The sequence below is a fragment of the Trichomycterus rosablanca genome, chromosome 25 (genome assembly GCF_030014385.1).
Source record: "Trichomycterus rosablanca isolate fTriRos1 chromosome 25, fTriRos1.hap1, whole genome shotgun sequence".
NCBI classification, from domain to species: Eukaryota; Metazoa; Chordata; class Actinopteri; order Siluriformes; family Trichomycteridae; genus Trichomycterus; species Trichomycterus rosablanca.
The window spans coordinates 11,403,788-11,421,208 of NC_086012.1; the positions used below are offsets into that span (position 1 = coordinate 11,403,788).

General features: G+C 41.9%; 1 protein-coding gene across 1 annotated transcript in view; it reads right to left on the minus strand.

Annotated features, from left to right (window-relative positions):
- Positions 1-17,421, minus strand: part of gpc5c (glypican 5c) — a 123,082-nt gene that overhangs the window by 30,190 nt on the left and 75,471 nt on the right. The window contains exons 7-8 of the mRNA XM_062987251.1: positions 16,186-16,306; positions 4,016-4,148 (exon numbers count right to left, since the gene is read on the minus strand). Coding sequence (XP_062843321.1) covers positions 4,016-4,148; positions 16,186-16,306 — 254 coding nt within the window. The remainder of the gene's footprint in view (positions 1-4,015; positions 4,149-16,185; positions 16,307-17,421) is intronic.

Below are 17,421 nucleotides of genomic sequence, written 5' to 3' on the forward strand. Positions count from 1 at the left end.
GAATTGTTGCGCTACATGAAGATGGCCAAGGCTACAAGAAGATTGCCAACACCCTGAAACTGAGCTGCAGCACAGTGGCCAAGATCATCCAGCGTTTTAAAAGAGCAGGGTCCACTCAGAACAGAACTCGCGTTGGTCGTCCAAAGAAGCTGAGTGCACGTGCTCAGCGTCACATCCAACTGCTGTCTTTGAAAGATAGGCGCAGGAGTGCTGTCAGCATTGCTGCAGAGATTGAAAAGGTGGGGGGTCAGCCTGTCAGTGCTCAGACCATACGCCGCACACTACATCAAATTGGTCTGCATGGCTATCACCCCAGAAGGAAGCCTCTTCTGAAGTCTCTACACAAGAAAGCCCGCAAACAGTTTGCTGAAGACATGTCAACAAAGGACATGGATTACTGGAACCATGTCCTATGGTCTGATGAGACCAAGATTAATTTGTTTGGTTCAGATGGTCTCAAGCATGTGTGGCGGCAATCAGGTGAGGAGTACAAAGATAAGTGTGTCATGCCTACAGTCAAGCATGGTGGTGGGAATGCCATGGTCTGGGGCTGCATGAGTGCAGCAGGTGTTGGGGAGTTACATTTTATTGAGGGACACATTAACTCCAATATGTACTGTGAAATACTGAAGCAGAGCATGATCCCCTACCTCCGGAAACTGGGTCGCAGGGCAGTGTTCCAGCATGATAATGACCCCAAACACACCTCTAAGACGACCACTGCTTTATTGAAGAGGCTGAGGGTAAAGGTGATGGACTGGCCAAGCATGTCTCCAGACCTAAACCCAATAGAACATCTTTGGGGCATCCTCAAGCGGAAGGTGGAGGAGCGCAAAGTCTCGAATATCCGCCAGCTCCGTGATGTCGTCATGGAGGAGTGGAAAAGCATTCCAGTGGCAACCTGTGAAGCTCTGGTAAACTCCATGCCCAGGAGAGTTAAGGCAGTTCTGGGAAATAATTGTGGCCACACAAAATATTGACACTTCAGGAACTTTCACTAAGGGGTGTACTCACTTTTGTTGCCGGTGGTTTAGACATTAATGGCTGTATATTGAGTTATTTTGAGGGAAGAATAAATTTACACTGTTATATAAGCTGCACACAGACTACTTTTCATTGTGTCAAAGTGTCATTTTGTCAGTGTTGTCCCATGAAAAGATATACTTAAATATCTGCAGAAATGTGAGGGGTGTACTCACTTTTGTGATACACTGTATATATATATACGGTATATATATAAATGTATTTTTTTTTATTTGTTATTATTTTATTAATTTATTTATGATTATTAATATTTTTTGCATCCAGGTCCAGGTCACCCAGTGGGGCTTCAACTACCATTAGCTTGAGAACCACCATACTAAATGTTTTTAAAAATATATATTAAACAATGTGTATTACACAAAGGGAACTCTGTTACCAAATATGTTCTATTTTTACTGACATACTGATCAAAGTTATCAAACACCTATATTCCTCTCATAAAAATGGTCTCCTTTACCACCATTAGCATCATTAACCTGATTGTTTTCATTTCAGTTCACTGTGGAGAACTTTAAGCTCATTTTATTTAGAGAACTGCTTTAAATTAGACTCACTGCTAAATATTTGGGTTAACTTTTAGCTTTATTTATTGGTACAGCTTCTGTTTTAACTATCCAGTTCAAAAATAGTATTTTCTTCATCTGTGTGAGACAGCCCATCAGTAGGGGAAATCAGCTCTGGAGCTTCTGCACCGACGCAAAGCATAGAATACATCTACAAATGGACTGATTACTCCAGGGTCAAAGTATATTTGTGCTTTATTCATGCCAAGCACGTGAGACCAGGTTTCACACTGTTGTCAAAATACACGAGGATCTTCATGGTAGGATGGGCATCGGTCATAGGGCACCTGAGACCATAAATCAACCAAATCTAGACATGTAGGTAATATGAATGCACGAATATGTGAATGATATGTGATGGGTTAAAACAAGGGAAAACTTTTAACCTGCACTATACACACAAGTGCATAAATAGATTTGACAGATTTTTAAATAAAAGTTCCACATTTCATGGCAGTCATTAAATAACACTCTACAATAGCTACAATACACATTACAGCATACCTTAACAACTGAATGAAAACCTAGAACATTCAGCAACGGTGCTACCCATCTGTGTTTTTACACGCCCCCTTTGCGTCCACATAATTGGATGGGAATTTTCCAAACAACTTGGACATTTTGTAAAGAGCTCACTAGGCTTAGACAGACCCACAGTGTCACCGATGTAAGGCACTAGTCCTTTCACCACGCCGGGTTTGACATGTTGGGTAAGAGAAAAAAGGAATACAACTACAGTTGTAATTGACTTGAATTAAACAGAACTACAACCACTTTCTCTTATGTCCCATTATTTAACAGCGTTTACACTCATTTGCTATCTGTATCCGTCGTCCATTTTTTATCCTAGAATGCTAACAGACTGAGACAAGCTGACATTGCTTTATTGCCATGTAGCTGCAGGGAGCATTGGTCGTTTCATACCGGTCTGGTCTGGTCTGCCCGAGCCACACTGGAATTAATGGCTCTTTATTGTCCTCTGTCTGAACACGGCTTCTGAGAAAAGTCTATTTATCTCTTTCTGTTCTGTAGTTCCAGTCTGAATCGCTAACCTCAGAGCTAAACCGCAGAAGCCGATACCAAAGCTAGCGTGGCTCTGATGGCATCGCTGGGCCGTTTCCGTGTGAGTTATTACAGTCGGGGCCGTGGCCTTGGGCGATGGTTCCCGGTGATGAAACGATGCTGCATTCCGTCTTTCTTTTTTCCCCTCCCTCCTTTGACCTTCTACTCTTGGTAGAATGATATAGTGCATGATGTATAGGTTAAAGTGGTTTCCATCTCTCTCTCATGTATCAGTGCCTGCAGGTCTGTAAGGGCTGATTATAGGAAGCAAGTGGTCTCGGTGGACCGATAGGGCACCGTTAGGGTGTTATATTGAGGACAGGTGCAGATTGAGTTACACAGCAAGAGTGAAAACCGCTACTGCTAAATTATAAGGATTTTAGTGTTTGTTATATGAAACATAATAAGAGTCGCGAGGGTTTGAACGGCAAAGGCAAAAAGGTCACAAAGCTGACGGGGCGTCAGGTATAGGCATTAGTGCAAGATCTAATGCTAACAAATGTTTCTACACTCACTGTCCATATTATCAGCTCCTCTTACAATATAGAAGCACTTTGTAGTTCTACAATTACTGACTGTAGTCCATCTGTTTTTCTACATACTTTTTAGCCTGCTCTCACCCTGTTCTTCAATGGTCAGGACCACCACATGGTAGTGGCGTGTTAGTGTGGATCAGACACAGCAGCGCTGCTGGAGTTTTTAAATACCGTGTCCACTCACTGCCCACTCTATTAGACACTCCTACCTAGTTGGTCCACCTTGTAGATGTAAAGTCAGACACGATCGCCCATCTATTGCTGCTGTTTGTGTTGGTCATCTTCTAGACCTTCATCAGTGGTCACAGGACGCTGCCCACGGGGCGCTGTTGGCTGGATATTTTGGTTGGTGGACTATTCTCAGTCCAGCAGTGACAGTGGGGTGTTTAAAAACTCCATCAGCATACTTAAACCAGCACAACACACACTAACACACCACCACCATGTCAGTGTCACTGCAGTGCTGAGAATGATGCACCACCTAAATAATACCTGCTCTATAGTGGTACTTGGAAATTCCTGACCATTGAAGAACAGCATGAAAGGGGGGTAACAAAGCATGCAGAGAAATAGATGGACTACAGTCAGTAATTGTAGAACTACAGTACAAAGTGCTTCTATATGGTAAGTGGAGCTGATAAAATGAACAGTGAGTGTAGAAACGAGGAGGTGGTTTTAATGTTATGGCTGATCAGTGTATATATGTGTGTATAACCAGAACCCGGGTCACTGCCGCACTTTGACGTTGTCGGTAGGGTTGCAGGGTAACAGTCGAGATGAACTGTAAGCATGGTGTGTAAGCATACTTACAGCTTTTAACAGTGACTTCTCCTGATCCCTGGCAACCGTCCTCATCGTCACACTCTCCGCTGCTGTCCTCACCGCTGCCCGGGTCTTCCCATGATTCTCTGTGGCCGAGGCCCGGCATGCTTTCCTGCATCTCCTAAACGAAAACGCAAGAATAACCTTTATAATACAAACATTTTAATTATAATTACACGGAATTCAAGCTGTATTAGTATAAGTATTAGTTAACAGTGTATTTCAAGGATGCCCAAACTACAGGCAGCGGGTCATTTGTGCCCGTATATCCTTGGGAAGCAGAATGCATGACCTACAAAACTGATAAAGATGCCAGTTCAGCAAAACACAAAACCACAGCTAAAGGAGAGAGTGTGTCAGGTAAGGACCGGGTAAAACAGAAGATGATGTTACTGCTGCAGAGGGAGTTTTTGCATTTTACACCACGAAGCGTCACAACAGCTACAGATCAATAGACTGTGCACGTCTGCCTTGTTAAAAGGTCTTTCCCTGATTCTGAAACAACGTAAGCGATTCCAAATGCGCGTACTAATACGGAGGTTATTGTCCACGCCATGATAGCGCCACATTCTGTCCGAATAGCAAAACCTAGTTGCATTATTGATGCATTTGTCAGATATTTAAAACCCTACTTTATACACATGAAAAGTTGTGCCACCAATTACGTTAAACTGAATTGGCGCCGGGGCACGGTGGCTCAGTGGGTAGCACTGTCGCCTCACGGCAAGAAGGTCCTGGGTTCGATCCCCAGGCGGGGCGGCCGGGTCCTTTTTGTGCCGAGTTCGCATGTTCTCCCCTTTGTCTGAGGTTTCCTCCTATAGTCCAAAAACATGCAGTCAAGTTAATTGGAGACACTGAATTGCCCTAAAAGTGAATGGGTGTGTGTCTGTGTCTGCCCTGCAATGGACTGGCGCCCTGGCCAGGGTGTTACTGTGTGCCTTGCGCCCATTGAAAAGCTGTGATAGGCTCCAGCAACCCCACCCCCCCCCCCCCCCCACTTCCGCGACCCTAATTGGGTGAGTGAGTGAGTGAGTGGGCACCCTGTCCAGAGTGTCTTTCTTTCTTGCGTTCAGTGGGGTAGGACACACCACAACCCTAACCACATTAAAGCAATTAGTTAAAATAAATACAGTATTTCTAGTTGTCTACTTTCGTTTGAAATGGACTTGAGTTACGCCATGTGTTATTATCTTGTAGCTGTACATTTCACACACACACACACACACACACACTCTTTCAGCTCTGACAGGCATCAGATGAACAGTGTGAAAGACACCACATAATTCATCTGTCTGACACCAAGGACGCATCAATCAAGACAAACGTCAACCGGTACATTAAAGCAACAAAGGTGGACCTGGGAATCAAACCCAGGACCTTCTTGCTGTGGGGCAAATGGAGCGGGCCGGGTCCTTTCTGTGTGGAGTTTGCATGTTCTGTCTGTGTTACCTAGAATTACTGACTGTAGTCCATCTGTTTCTCTGCATGCTCTGTTAGCCCCCTTTCATGCTGTTCTTCAATGGTCAGGATTACCACAGAGCAGGTATTATTTGGGTGGTGGATGATTCTCAGCACTGCAGTGACACTGACATGGTGGTGGTGTGTTAGTGTGTGTTGTGCGTTGTGCTGGTATGAGTGGATCAGATGCAGCAGTGCTGATGGAGTTTTTAAACACCTCACTGTCACTGTCACTGGAGGATAGTCCACCAACCAAAAATATCCAGCCAACAGCGCCCTGTGGGCAGCGTCCTGTGACCACTGATGAAGGTCTAGAAGATGACCGACTTAAACAGCAGCTATAGATGAGCGATCGTATCTGACTTTACATCTACAAGTTGGACCAACTAGGTAGGAGTGTCTAATAGAGAGGACAGTGAGTGGACACGGTATTTAAAAACTCCAGCAGTGCTGCTGTGTCTGATCCACTCATACCAGCACAACACACACTAACACACCACCACCATGTCAGTCTCACTGCAGTGCTGAGAATGATCCACCACCTGAATAATACCTATTTTGTGGTGGTCCTGACCATTGAAGAACACGGTGAAAACGTAAAGTATGTAGAGAAACAGATGGTCAGTAAAAGTGCTTCTATATGGTAAGTGGAGCTGATAAAATGGACAGTGAGTGTAGAAACAAGGAAGTGATTTTAATGTTATGGCTGATCAGTGTATATAGTGTGGGTTCATTTTCACTGGGAAAAACAGGAATACCCTGGACACTCTCCACACACAAAGCCAATCATGTCTGTATAGACGCCCGGCCAGCCAATAGCACTAGGGGCTAGCGTATACTTGTGTTTGTTTAACTGGTCCCTTTTTTTTTTTACTCCTGAGCTACTAAATACTTAAAGAATAACATGCAAGTGTTGTAACCATGTCCATTTTCTCCACTATTAATACATTCAAAGCCAGACACACACACACACACACTCCCAAACACAGCCCCAACATGCTGTTAAATCCCTGGCATACAAAACAATGCAAAGATTGTTCTAAGCCTGGCATTAAGCTACTCTACCACTCTTACACAATATTAACACACCATCTATTATCCATTAATGTCTAAACAAAATTACTCGTAGCCAGTGAGGACAAAGAACAGACTCTTTATTTGCACCTGAAGTCTGTGTTCATGTTATTCAGAATAAAATACATGGCCAAACATATATAGACACCCTTATAACTAATGTGTTAGTGTCTATATATTTTTGGCCAGGCAACAAACTATGCATCTTACTTGCTCTGCGCTGTACAATCCAGTCCCACTGTGGTTTACAAGAGGTAACACAAAGCCTACACAAGAGAGTGTGTTAAAATTTGTTTTTTGGCTTGTGACCCAACCCAGGGTTTGAACAACCCTGATATAACCTAGACCTACCACACAGTTAAACCAACTCTAGCACCTCTGTGGCTCTGTACACTTGGTCACCTCTTTTACCCAATATATCAATTGAAAGGGATGCTTGCAGGACCCACTGACAAGATTTTTGTCAGGTGCAGGTTTTCAATTACACTAACATGGTAATGACTAAGTAGCAGTGTTAATATCATTCATCAACGAACCTTTTTTTCATGACGAAAACGAGACGATGACTAAATAAAAACTACAAAAAAAGATAAAAACTATGACGAAATGAATCGACACTTTCGTCAACGAATAAAAACGAGACGAAAATGTTTGGCAGGGACGACATCCAATAACTGATTTAGTTTTGTGGAAGGTAGGGACAAGTTTGGAATCCAATCAAAACTACTTTAGCGTATGTGGAGGCGCCCGGCGGGACAAGCCGATTAGCCATCCAATCAGTACTAATCTTTTGCAGTACCGCGTTAAGAGCACACTCGCACAAGTTTGATCTAAACCCGGGAAGACCAGACTAGCCTGTGAACTTTCTTTACTCATGGAACTAGATTAACTCCACAATGTCAACAGGGAGAAAGAGGAGAGCCGATATATGGACACGTTTCTCATTTGACGTCGTGAAAAACAAGACGATGTGTAAACCATGTGGGGCGATCTAGGGTAAAAACACAACACATCTGAACATCTGGCACTGCTGGCAGTATAGTGGCAACATAATGTCACAGCTGCTTTTATGGTACCCAGTTTTATAAAGAATGTAATATGCAATTTGTTATGAACAGTGCATATATTTTTCAGGCAGAGCAGGCCTACTGGTCATTAATATTTTGTTATTGTTATGCTCAATAAGCAAGGTCAGGTAAATAAAGATGTTGTTTGAAATAAGTTAAATCTGTTTTTGTGTGTATTGCACATTCAAACATTAATAATATTCCATAACTGATTAAAAATGTGTCATTTTGTGTAAGTGTATATAATGACTTAAATAATTTAAGGGAAGTGATAAAAAAGCATTTACTAGCATTTACATTTTACACCCTTTACATTTATTTTAGGGCGGCACGGTGGCTAAGTGGGTAGCGCTGTCGCCTCACAGCAAGAAGGTCCTGGGTTCAAACCCCAGGTGGGGCGGTCCGGGTCCTTTCTGTGTGGAGTTTGCATGTTCTCCCCGTGTCTGCGTGAGTTTCAAAATTTGCTGTCAAAATTAACACTGCTGGGTAGTGGGTTGTTCTGGTATCAGTATCAGATACAGCAGTGTTGTTGGGATTTTGAAATACTGCTACATTTTTGGACTTTTTATTGGGAACGCAAACTGCTACACTAAAACGATCATATTTTTTTGTGGTGGAGCACTATTTTCTTCACAGTGTTGCTATTGCCATGTGTATTCACATATAGACAAGATATTTAATGTTATAAGTAATCAGCTTCATTCCCCCCCCCCCCATAAATACTCAATCTAAACGCCTTGTCTGCTACACAATTAAATGGTTTTTGAATCCAGTGTGTTTTTGATTAAGGAGAGCCGGATCACCACAAGCCCCATCCAACACTTGTCCAACCTGTGGCCGCTTCTTATCACCTGCCAGTGTTGGGTTCCCGCACTGAGCACTGAGGGTCATGCTAGGCTCCATTATCTTATAACCTCATACTTATTGTTTTTATATGTTACCTACTGAAACTGGGTTTGTAGGAACAAGAATGTTATATCCAATAAATGCATTTCCAGAGGCATCAAGGTGAATACACAGTGTCCTAACATCTTTCTAAGACCCTGTCTGACTTTCTAGTCCTTGGCCAGGTTGGTGACTGCTGAGATTTGTACATAGTGGTGTGCTAGCATAATCAACCGCTGCACCATGTTTCCTTTCAACAACGTTCTGTGATTGGGACTTTATGAAACCAACAAAGTATTATTGTTATTATTACTTGACTTAACATATCAGCTGCACAACCATCCAGGATCTCTGTTGCTGTATATCTGTATATCTGTACAGTATATTGTCTCACATACATACACAAGTGTACAGTACAATGAAATTCTTTTACCGCATATACCAACTTGTTTGAAAGCTGGGGTCAGAGTGCAGGGTCAGCCATTGTACAGCATCCCTGGAGCAGACAGCATTAAGGGTCTTGCTCAAGGCCCCAACCATGGCTGCATAGCAGAGCTCGGATTTGAACTGACAATTTATAGCCCAAAGCTCTAACCACTAGGCTACCACTGTTCCAATGGGACAGTGTTTTCAATGGGAGACAGGTCTGGACCCTCAGCCCTCAGGATGACCTCACCTGCCAGTTGTTTGCAGGTGTTTTTGGCCAGTGTACAAACTTTCCAGGCTTATAATACCCCTGTTTTAGCTTTTTTTTTTTTTTTTTAATGGGTCACAGGCATCAAATGTGAAACAGTGTATACAGCATTTCAACAAATCTATTAAGCTGATCTTGTAGATCTCTTGAGATCTACTATTTCAGTCAACAGGTCATCACGATCTACTTTTTAAAAAGGTTTGTAGTTTTTTTTTTTTGAATGCCCTTCAGTTGCCTATACTGATATTCAGCATTACAGGACAAGTGACTAAAAATCACACTAACCTTATTCTGATGATTTGCACTAAATGGTGTCAGCCAGGTTTATGTAGTCTGGACAGTAGCTGCTGATGGCCATTCTCAAGCAGTCCTCCAACTGTTCGTCAGTAAGGGTGGGTGCATGCTCAATAATCCAGGTACACAAATCCACAAAGTTGAATCAGTTCATCTGGACACAAGTTTGTTGTAGAGATACGTTTCGTCACTCAATCCGAATGACTTCTTCAGTCTGAGCTGGTGGTGAATTGGGGTATAGCTCCTATTACAGCGTTGTAATCTCTCACCATCTTACAACGCTGTAATAGGAGCTATACCCCAATCATGTGTGAAAGACACACATGACCATTGTAGTTAATGGTCATTGTGATTTGCATATGGACCTGATCACCGGTTCCATAGTTATGCAATGGGCGGTGATCGGTCGTTATGCAAATCGGCTGCATATAAGGTTGGGGTATTCACCACCAGCTCAGACTGAAGAAGTCATTCGGATTGAGTGACGAAACGTATCTCTACAACAAACTTGCGTCCAGATGAACTGATTCAACTTTGTGGATATCATCAAATAGGCTGATCTAAAAATGCTGTCAAATATGTGGCACATATTCTTATGTAGGCCCTTGACTTCATATGAATGTCAGATTGTAGGGTTAAAATTTCATTATGTAACATGAGATCCTAATAGCTTCTTCTAGTATGAACGTGGTTCTGCCCGAATCGAACGGTTTTGGTTTCTTATTGCTTGGTTGCACACTCATCTTTACAAACAGTGTCGGTTACAAAAGGAAAAAAATGCAAAAATGGTGCAAACTGGCTACTGATGAATGAAAACTTTGTAGACTTGTAGTGCATTAGGCGGGCTGAGGCATAGCTATGGTAACAAGCCGCAAATTAAAGAAACAGTTTTAACATTTCATGTCAGTCACTTTGACCTGTTTGAATGAGGCTCGATCAGTGTATTGGGCACCACGTCTTATACTTTAAGTTTTTATATACATGTTATATACATATACAGTGTATCACAAAAGTGAGTACACCCCTCACATTTCTGCAGATATTTAAGTATATCTTTTCATGGGACAACACTGACAAAATGACACTTTGACACAATGAAAAGTAGTCTGTGTGCAGCTTATATAACAGTGTCAATTTATTCTTCCCTCAAAATAACTCAATATACAGCCATTAATGTCTAAACCACCGGCAACAAAAGTGAGTACACCCCTTAGTAAAAGTTCCTGAAGTGTCAATATTTTGTGTGGCCACCATTATTTCCCAGAACTGCCTTAACTCTCCTGGGCATGGAGTTTACCAGAGCTTCACAGGTTGCCACTGGAATGCTTTTCCACTCCTCCATGACGACATCACGGAGCTGGGGGATATTCGAGACTTTGCGCTCCTCCACCTTCCGCTTGAGGATGCCCCAAAGATGTTCTATTGGGTTTAGGTCTGGAGACATGCTTGGCCAGTCCATCACCTTTACCCTCAGCCTCTTCAATAAAGCAGTGGTCGTCTTAGAGGTGTGTTTGGGGTCATTATCATGCTGGAACACTGCCCTGCGACCCAGTTTCCGGAGGGAGGGGATCATGCTCTGCTTCAGTATTTCACAGTACATATTGGAGTTCATGTGTCCCTCAATGAAATGTAACTCCCCAACACCTGCTGCACTCATGCAGCCCCAGACCATGGCATTCCCACCACCATGCTTGACTGTAGGTATGACACACTTATCTTTGTACTCCTCACCTGATTGCCGCCACACATGCTTGAGACCATCTGAACCAAACAAATTAATCTTGGTCTCATCAGACCATAGGACATGGTTCCAGTAATCCATGTCCTTTGTTGACATGTCTTCAGCAAACTGTTTGCAGGCTTTCTTGTGTAGAGACTTCAGAAGAGGCTTCCTTCTGGGGTGACAGCCATGCAGACCAATTTGATGTAGTGTGCGGCGTATGGTCTGAGCACTGACAGGCTGACCCCCCACCTTTTCAATCTCTGCAGCAATGCTGACAGCACTCCTGCGCCTATCTTTCAAAGACAGCAGTTGGATGTGACGCTGAGCACGTGCACTCAGCTTCTTTGGACGACCAACGCGAGGTCTGTTCTGAGTGGACCCTGCTCTTTTAAAACGCTGGATGATCTTGGCCACTGTGCTGCAGCTCAGTTTCAGGGTGTTGGCAATCTTCTTGTAGCCTTGGCCATCTTCATGTAGCGCAACAATTCGTCTTTTAAGATCCTCAGAGAGTTCTTTGCCATGAGGTGCCATGTTTTAACTTTCAGTGACCAGTATGAGAGAGTGTGAGAGCTGTACTACTAAATTGAACACACCTGCTCCCTATGCACACCTGAGACCTAGTAACACTAACAAATCACATGACATTTTGGAGGGAAAATGACAAGCAGTGCTCAATTTGGACATTTAGGGGTGTAGTCTCTTAGGGGTGTACTCACTTTTGTTGCCGGTGGTTTAGACATTAATGGCTGTATATTGAGTTATTTTGAGGAAAGAATAAATTTACACTGTTATACAAGCTGCACACAGACTACTTTTCATTGTGTCAAAGTGTCATTTTGTCAGTGTTGTCCCATGAAAAGATATACTTAAATATCTGCAGAAATGTGAGGGGTGTACTCACTTTTGTGATACACTGTACATGTTTCATCCAGTGAATGCAGTTCCATAGACGTCAAGGTGCATTAGATACACACATAAAGTGTCCCAACGTGTCTCTAAGACACCTAACATGACGATGTTTTTTTTTTCCCTTTACATTTATGACCCGTCTGTATCTGGTTACTAAGAGTAATACCCGACAGCAGTATCACTCCGCTGAAATGTGCAGTGGCATAACAAATGTGTTCCTGTGCGAGAGGAAAGAATTATACGTAATGGGAGAATTACTTAGCCAGCCAAGGACAAATGTGGCATTTATAGTGCAAATGCTTTCAATAAAGCCTAAACTCTTGAAAAATGTGCAATATCAAGCCTGCCGTTTTCTCCCCCCGAGCCAGAGCCCTGAGGAATGCGTAAGATTAAATTCCTCTCTTTGAGTTTGGAATTTTATTGACTGCGAATCCCAAGTTGCCAGGAGTGACCGATCCCTTGTCAAGAATAGGTTGGTGTGTTGAGAATGTGTATGTCTATAAAGAAAAATGAGTCTGGGGAGGGGGAGGTCGAAAAGTCAGGCTGTAGGACTCCAAAACACATTCCAGAGCTAAATGAAACAGTCGGGGGTAAAATATGATGGATTGTGTACGGACGGATTAAAATACAAGTCGTGAGGCGTAAAACTTTAAAGAAAGGCCGAGACGAGATGCAGGGGGACAATAGCCCACAGGAGAGACGTCAGACGAGATCACAGGCGTCCACAAGTCGTTTCGGAGCACCAGAGCTACCGTGTGTACCTCTGGGTGTGTGTGTATGTGTGTATGCGTAAGTAAAAATGCTCCGTTGGATGAATTTCTATTCCGCGACTCCCTGAAGATGTTGCTGGCTTTCCTTTGGTCAATGATCCCTGGCAAGTCTGTCATCACCACACCCACATACCCACAACTCGTGTCTGTGTGTTTCAGGCTCAAAGCCTGATGGTGATGACCAGACTGAATCACCTCACTTTGAATGTATGTATTGAAATAATAGAGAATTTGATACTATATTTATATTAGATATATATTTATATTGAAACAAATAATATTTGGCAACATGATGCAAAACTCTAAGACACTTGCCTACCACTTGGATAAGCTTAAACATTTCTACAGGAGCCCATATGAGGTATATTATCCATTGTATCAGCTCCACTTACCACATAGAAGCACTTTGTAGTTATACAATTACTGACTGTAGTCCATCTACTTCTCTGCATGCTTTGTTAGCCCTTTTTATACTGTTTTTCAATGGACAGGACCACTACAGATCAGGTATTATTTGGGTGGTGGATCATTCTCAGCACTGCAGTGACACTGACATGGTGGTGGTGTGTTAGTGTGTGTTGTGCTGGTATGAGTGGATAAGACAGCTGGACTGAGAATAGTCCACCAACCAAAAATATCCAGCGAACAGCATCCTGTGACCACCCATGAAGGTCTAGAAGATGACCAACTCAAACAACTCAAACTTTACATCGACAGGGTGGACCAACTAGGTAGGAGTGGACAGTGAGTGGACACGGTATTTAAAAACTCCAGCAGCGCTGTGTCTGATCCACTCATACCAGCACAACACACACTAACACACCAACACCATGTCAGTGTCACTACAATGCTGAGAATGATCCACCACCCAAATAATACCTACTCTGTGGTGGTCCTATGGGGGTCCTGACCATTGAAGAACAGGGTGAAAGCAGGTTAAAAAAAAAGTATGTAGAGAAACAGATGGACTACTTTCAGTAACTGTAGAACTACAAAGTGCTTCTATATGGTAAGTGGAGCTGATAAAATGGACAGTGAGTGTAGGAACAAAGAGGTGTTATGCCTTTAATGTTATGTCTTTTTAGTTAGATGCTACTGGATCGTTGACTGACTGAGTTCTACGTCAGATGAGGTTTTGGCTGCAATACTCGTGGTGGGTTTGGCATATAAAAGATGCACAGTTATACAGAAAAGAACTTAATCCCCACTGTGATGTGATGGAGCTGTTTTCTTTCTCTTTTCTTTTTCAAATGCTCTGGGAACCTTGAAAGGTATCTCATCATAAACTCATTCAAACCATCCGTTCAGAGGTAAAACTGACATCTATTCAAATCTTTCATTCTGCCATTCAGGGTCTTTTCCTTTAATCTGGACCCAGCTGTCTTTCTGGCAATCGCGATGCAGTTCGTTGACCTTGTCTCGTCCATTAAGAGGGGTTTTCGAGCAGGCTGCGCTCCCTTCCCGAGTAAGATCATAATTTCCATGGAAGTACTTGCCTTTTGCATGAAGTCACGAGGGCCGGCCGTTCAGTCTGTGATTTCATTTCACATGAGACTTGAATTCACCCAGGAGACAGTGTAATTCTTAAAATTATTAAATCATTTTCAGCACAATTGTGACTAATCAGCCATAACATTAAAACCACCTCCTTGTTTCTACACTCACTGTCCATGTTATCAGCTCCATTTACCATATAAAAGTACTTTGTAGTTGTACTACAATTACTGAATGTAGTCCACCTTTTTCTCTACATGCTTTGTTACCCCCCTTTCATGCTGTTCTTCAATGGTCAGGACCCCCACAGGACCACTACAGAGTAGGTATTATTTAGGTGGTGGATCATTCTCAGAACTGACTAAAAGGGGGGCACCCCCTTCTAGTCCGGTCTTTTCTTACCAAGCAGACTGGTGGCCAATTTTGTGCCTGCTAGGGGTGCCCAGCCGACTTCAGCATGCTAGTCTTGTCATTTGGTTACCTAGGTTAAAATTGCAGGCGGTAAATTACTAATATAACTTAAACAATCGTGTGAATTTTAATATATATATGGCATTAAATATATATTTGACAAATTAACAATAAATGTAAGGTATCCATCCACTGAAAAGGATCTAGTCCACATCCCAAATGGACATAGTAAAAGAAGTATTGCTGTATATTATCATATTGTCATTAATATTACTACGAGCATTTAATATGAGCCTTATACTTCCAATAACGCCAGACTATATACAGAAGAGTACAGGAGAAAAGAACAGGAGAGAATGTAATGAACAATCAGTGTAAGACACAATCGGGCAGAACTTAACACAGATCAGTTGTCGTGTCCCCACACCCAGATCCAGCTGTTCTACTGGCTACAGTGCAAGATTTCTGCTCCACTTACTAACTGCTCATATTTATTGCAGTACAGCAGGCAGCGCAGACCCGAACAAATCAAAAAGGAAATAAGTACATTAAAGAAGACAAAAAAAAAGGACGGAAGAAAGAAGGAGAGGGGAAAAAAGGAAAGAAAAAAGAAGGACTATTGAGGATGGGGAGGGAAATGGGAAAGAAACAAAATAAAGCTAAAGAAAAGAGGGAGAACGATACAAATAATGGAAAAAAAAAAATAAAATCTGAAAAAAATGAAAGGGGGAAAAAAAGAGAAAAACTTATGAAAGTCCAAAAAGAAGGAAGACAAATGATGAAATAAATGAAGTCACTTTGATAAGGGTAATAGGGGCATTAAAAATACATTTATGATTTATGTATTTAATTTATTTAATTTTTTATTTATTTTTAAATATTATTTTACATTTTTTAAATGAATTAAAAAAAAAATACATTTATGATTTATTTATATTATTTTTTATTTATTCTTATTTATTTTAAAATAGTATTAAAAAAATATATATGTATTTATTTATTTATTAAGGAAAATGTCCTTTGCATATCTTAATCCTCTGCCACTTGCACCACTCTACTGTTACCAAAATCACATGAGCGTGGCAACTTTTTAATCACCGGCCAGTACTAAGAGTTCACACAAAGCTTTACTGCATATGTTGGGCTCCCTGCCTCTCAGCCGTCATCTCAGCCAGCGATAGGAATTACAATCAAAGTTCCAGTTTATTCCAAAGTTGTTTGATGGGGTTGAGGTCAAATCTCTTGTTTAATGATCTAAAAATATTCAATTTGACTTTTAAGCAAAACGAGAGGTCATGCAATGATGACTCACATGACTCACAGGTATGAATGTGAAAATTCTTAATAATAAAAATCCTACTAAACTGTTACTTACTCACCTTGTTAAACTGCTCGAATCGCTCCTTAACTTCCATTAGCAGGGGGTCAGGACCTCTGACCTTGACTTCAGGATTTTGTCGTTGAGCATGCACTCCGTTACCCACCACTCGACCTTTATAGCTGTAAAAGAGACACAAAGAGATTATTATTAATATTATATACATTAGAATAAATGGTTTTACATCAGTGGTTAAGGTACTGGATTAATAATCAGAAGGTTTGCAAGAGAACCCAAAAAAGTGAGAGAGAGCGATGAGATATCAGCTTGCAAACACTCCGTCTCCACTGTAATTAAAGAGGCGGTTGCAAGCAGAGAAGCTGAATGAAAACCGCTAGAATGTGAAAATCTAATTCTGGATGGATTATAGGTTTGGCCCATGATGTACTGGCAGACAGTGTAGTGTCACAGACACATAAATTCCTAGCTAGGCTTGTCGCCCAATCCAACTCGCATGCTGAGCCACTGGAGAGAAAAGCTTTTGTCCCGGTGTTAAAAAAATAATGGCATTTTATTGGAACGTCGGAAAGCGACCATTAAGAATTACGCCAAAACTCTTGCACGCAGAAGATAACCAGGCGCATGGGAGTGTGCAAGTGTAGACGTATTACAATCCTTGTTTCCAACAGTCGTTAAGGCCAAAGTAATTTAAAAATTGGCAACATAAAATCATTGTGTGTTTTAAGTGAAAAAGCAATACGTTTTTCTGGAAACCTCTAGAAGCCTCTTTTCTTTTAATGGAGTAACGTACGAAATGAGATTTACTCCATCATGCTTCAAAATACACTGATCATACCATATATTAATACCATATAGAAGTTTTTCTAATTGTAGTTCTACAATTACTGACTAGTCCATCTGTTTCTCTGCATACTTTTTAACCTCCTTTTACCCTGTTCTTCAATGGTCAGGACCACCACAGAGCAGGTATTATTTTGGCTGGTGGACTATTCTCAGTCCAGCAGTGACAGTGAGGTGTTTAAAAACTCCAGCAGCGCTGCTGTGTCTGATCCACTTATACCAGCACAACACACACTAACACACCACCACCATGTCAGTGTCACTGCAGTGCTGAGAATGATCCACCCCCAAATAATACCTGCTCTGTAGTGGTCCTGACCATTGAAGAACAGCGTTAAAGGGGGCTAACAAAGCATGCAGAGAAACAGATGGACTACAGTCAGTAATTGTAGAACTACAAAGTGCTTCTATATGGTAAGTGGAGCTGATAAAATGG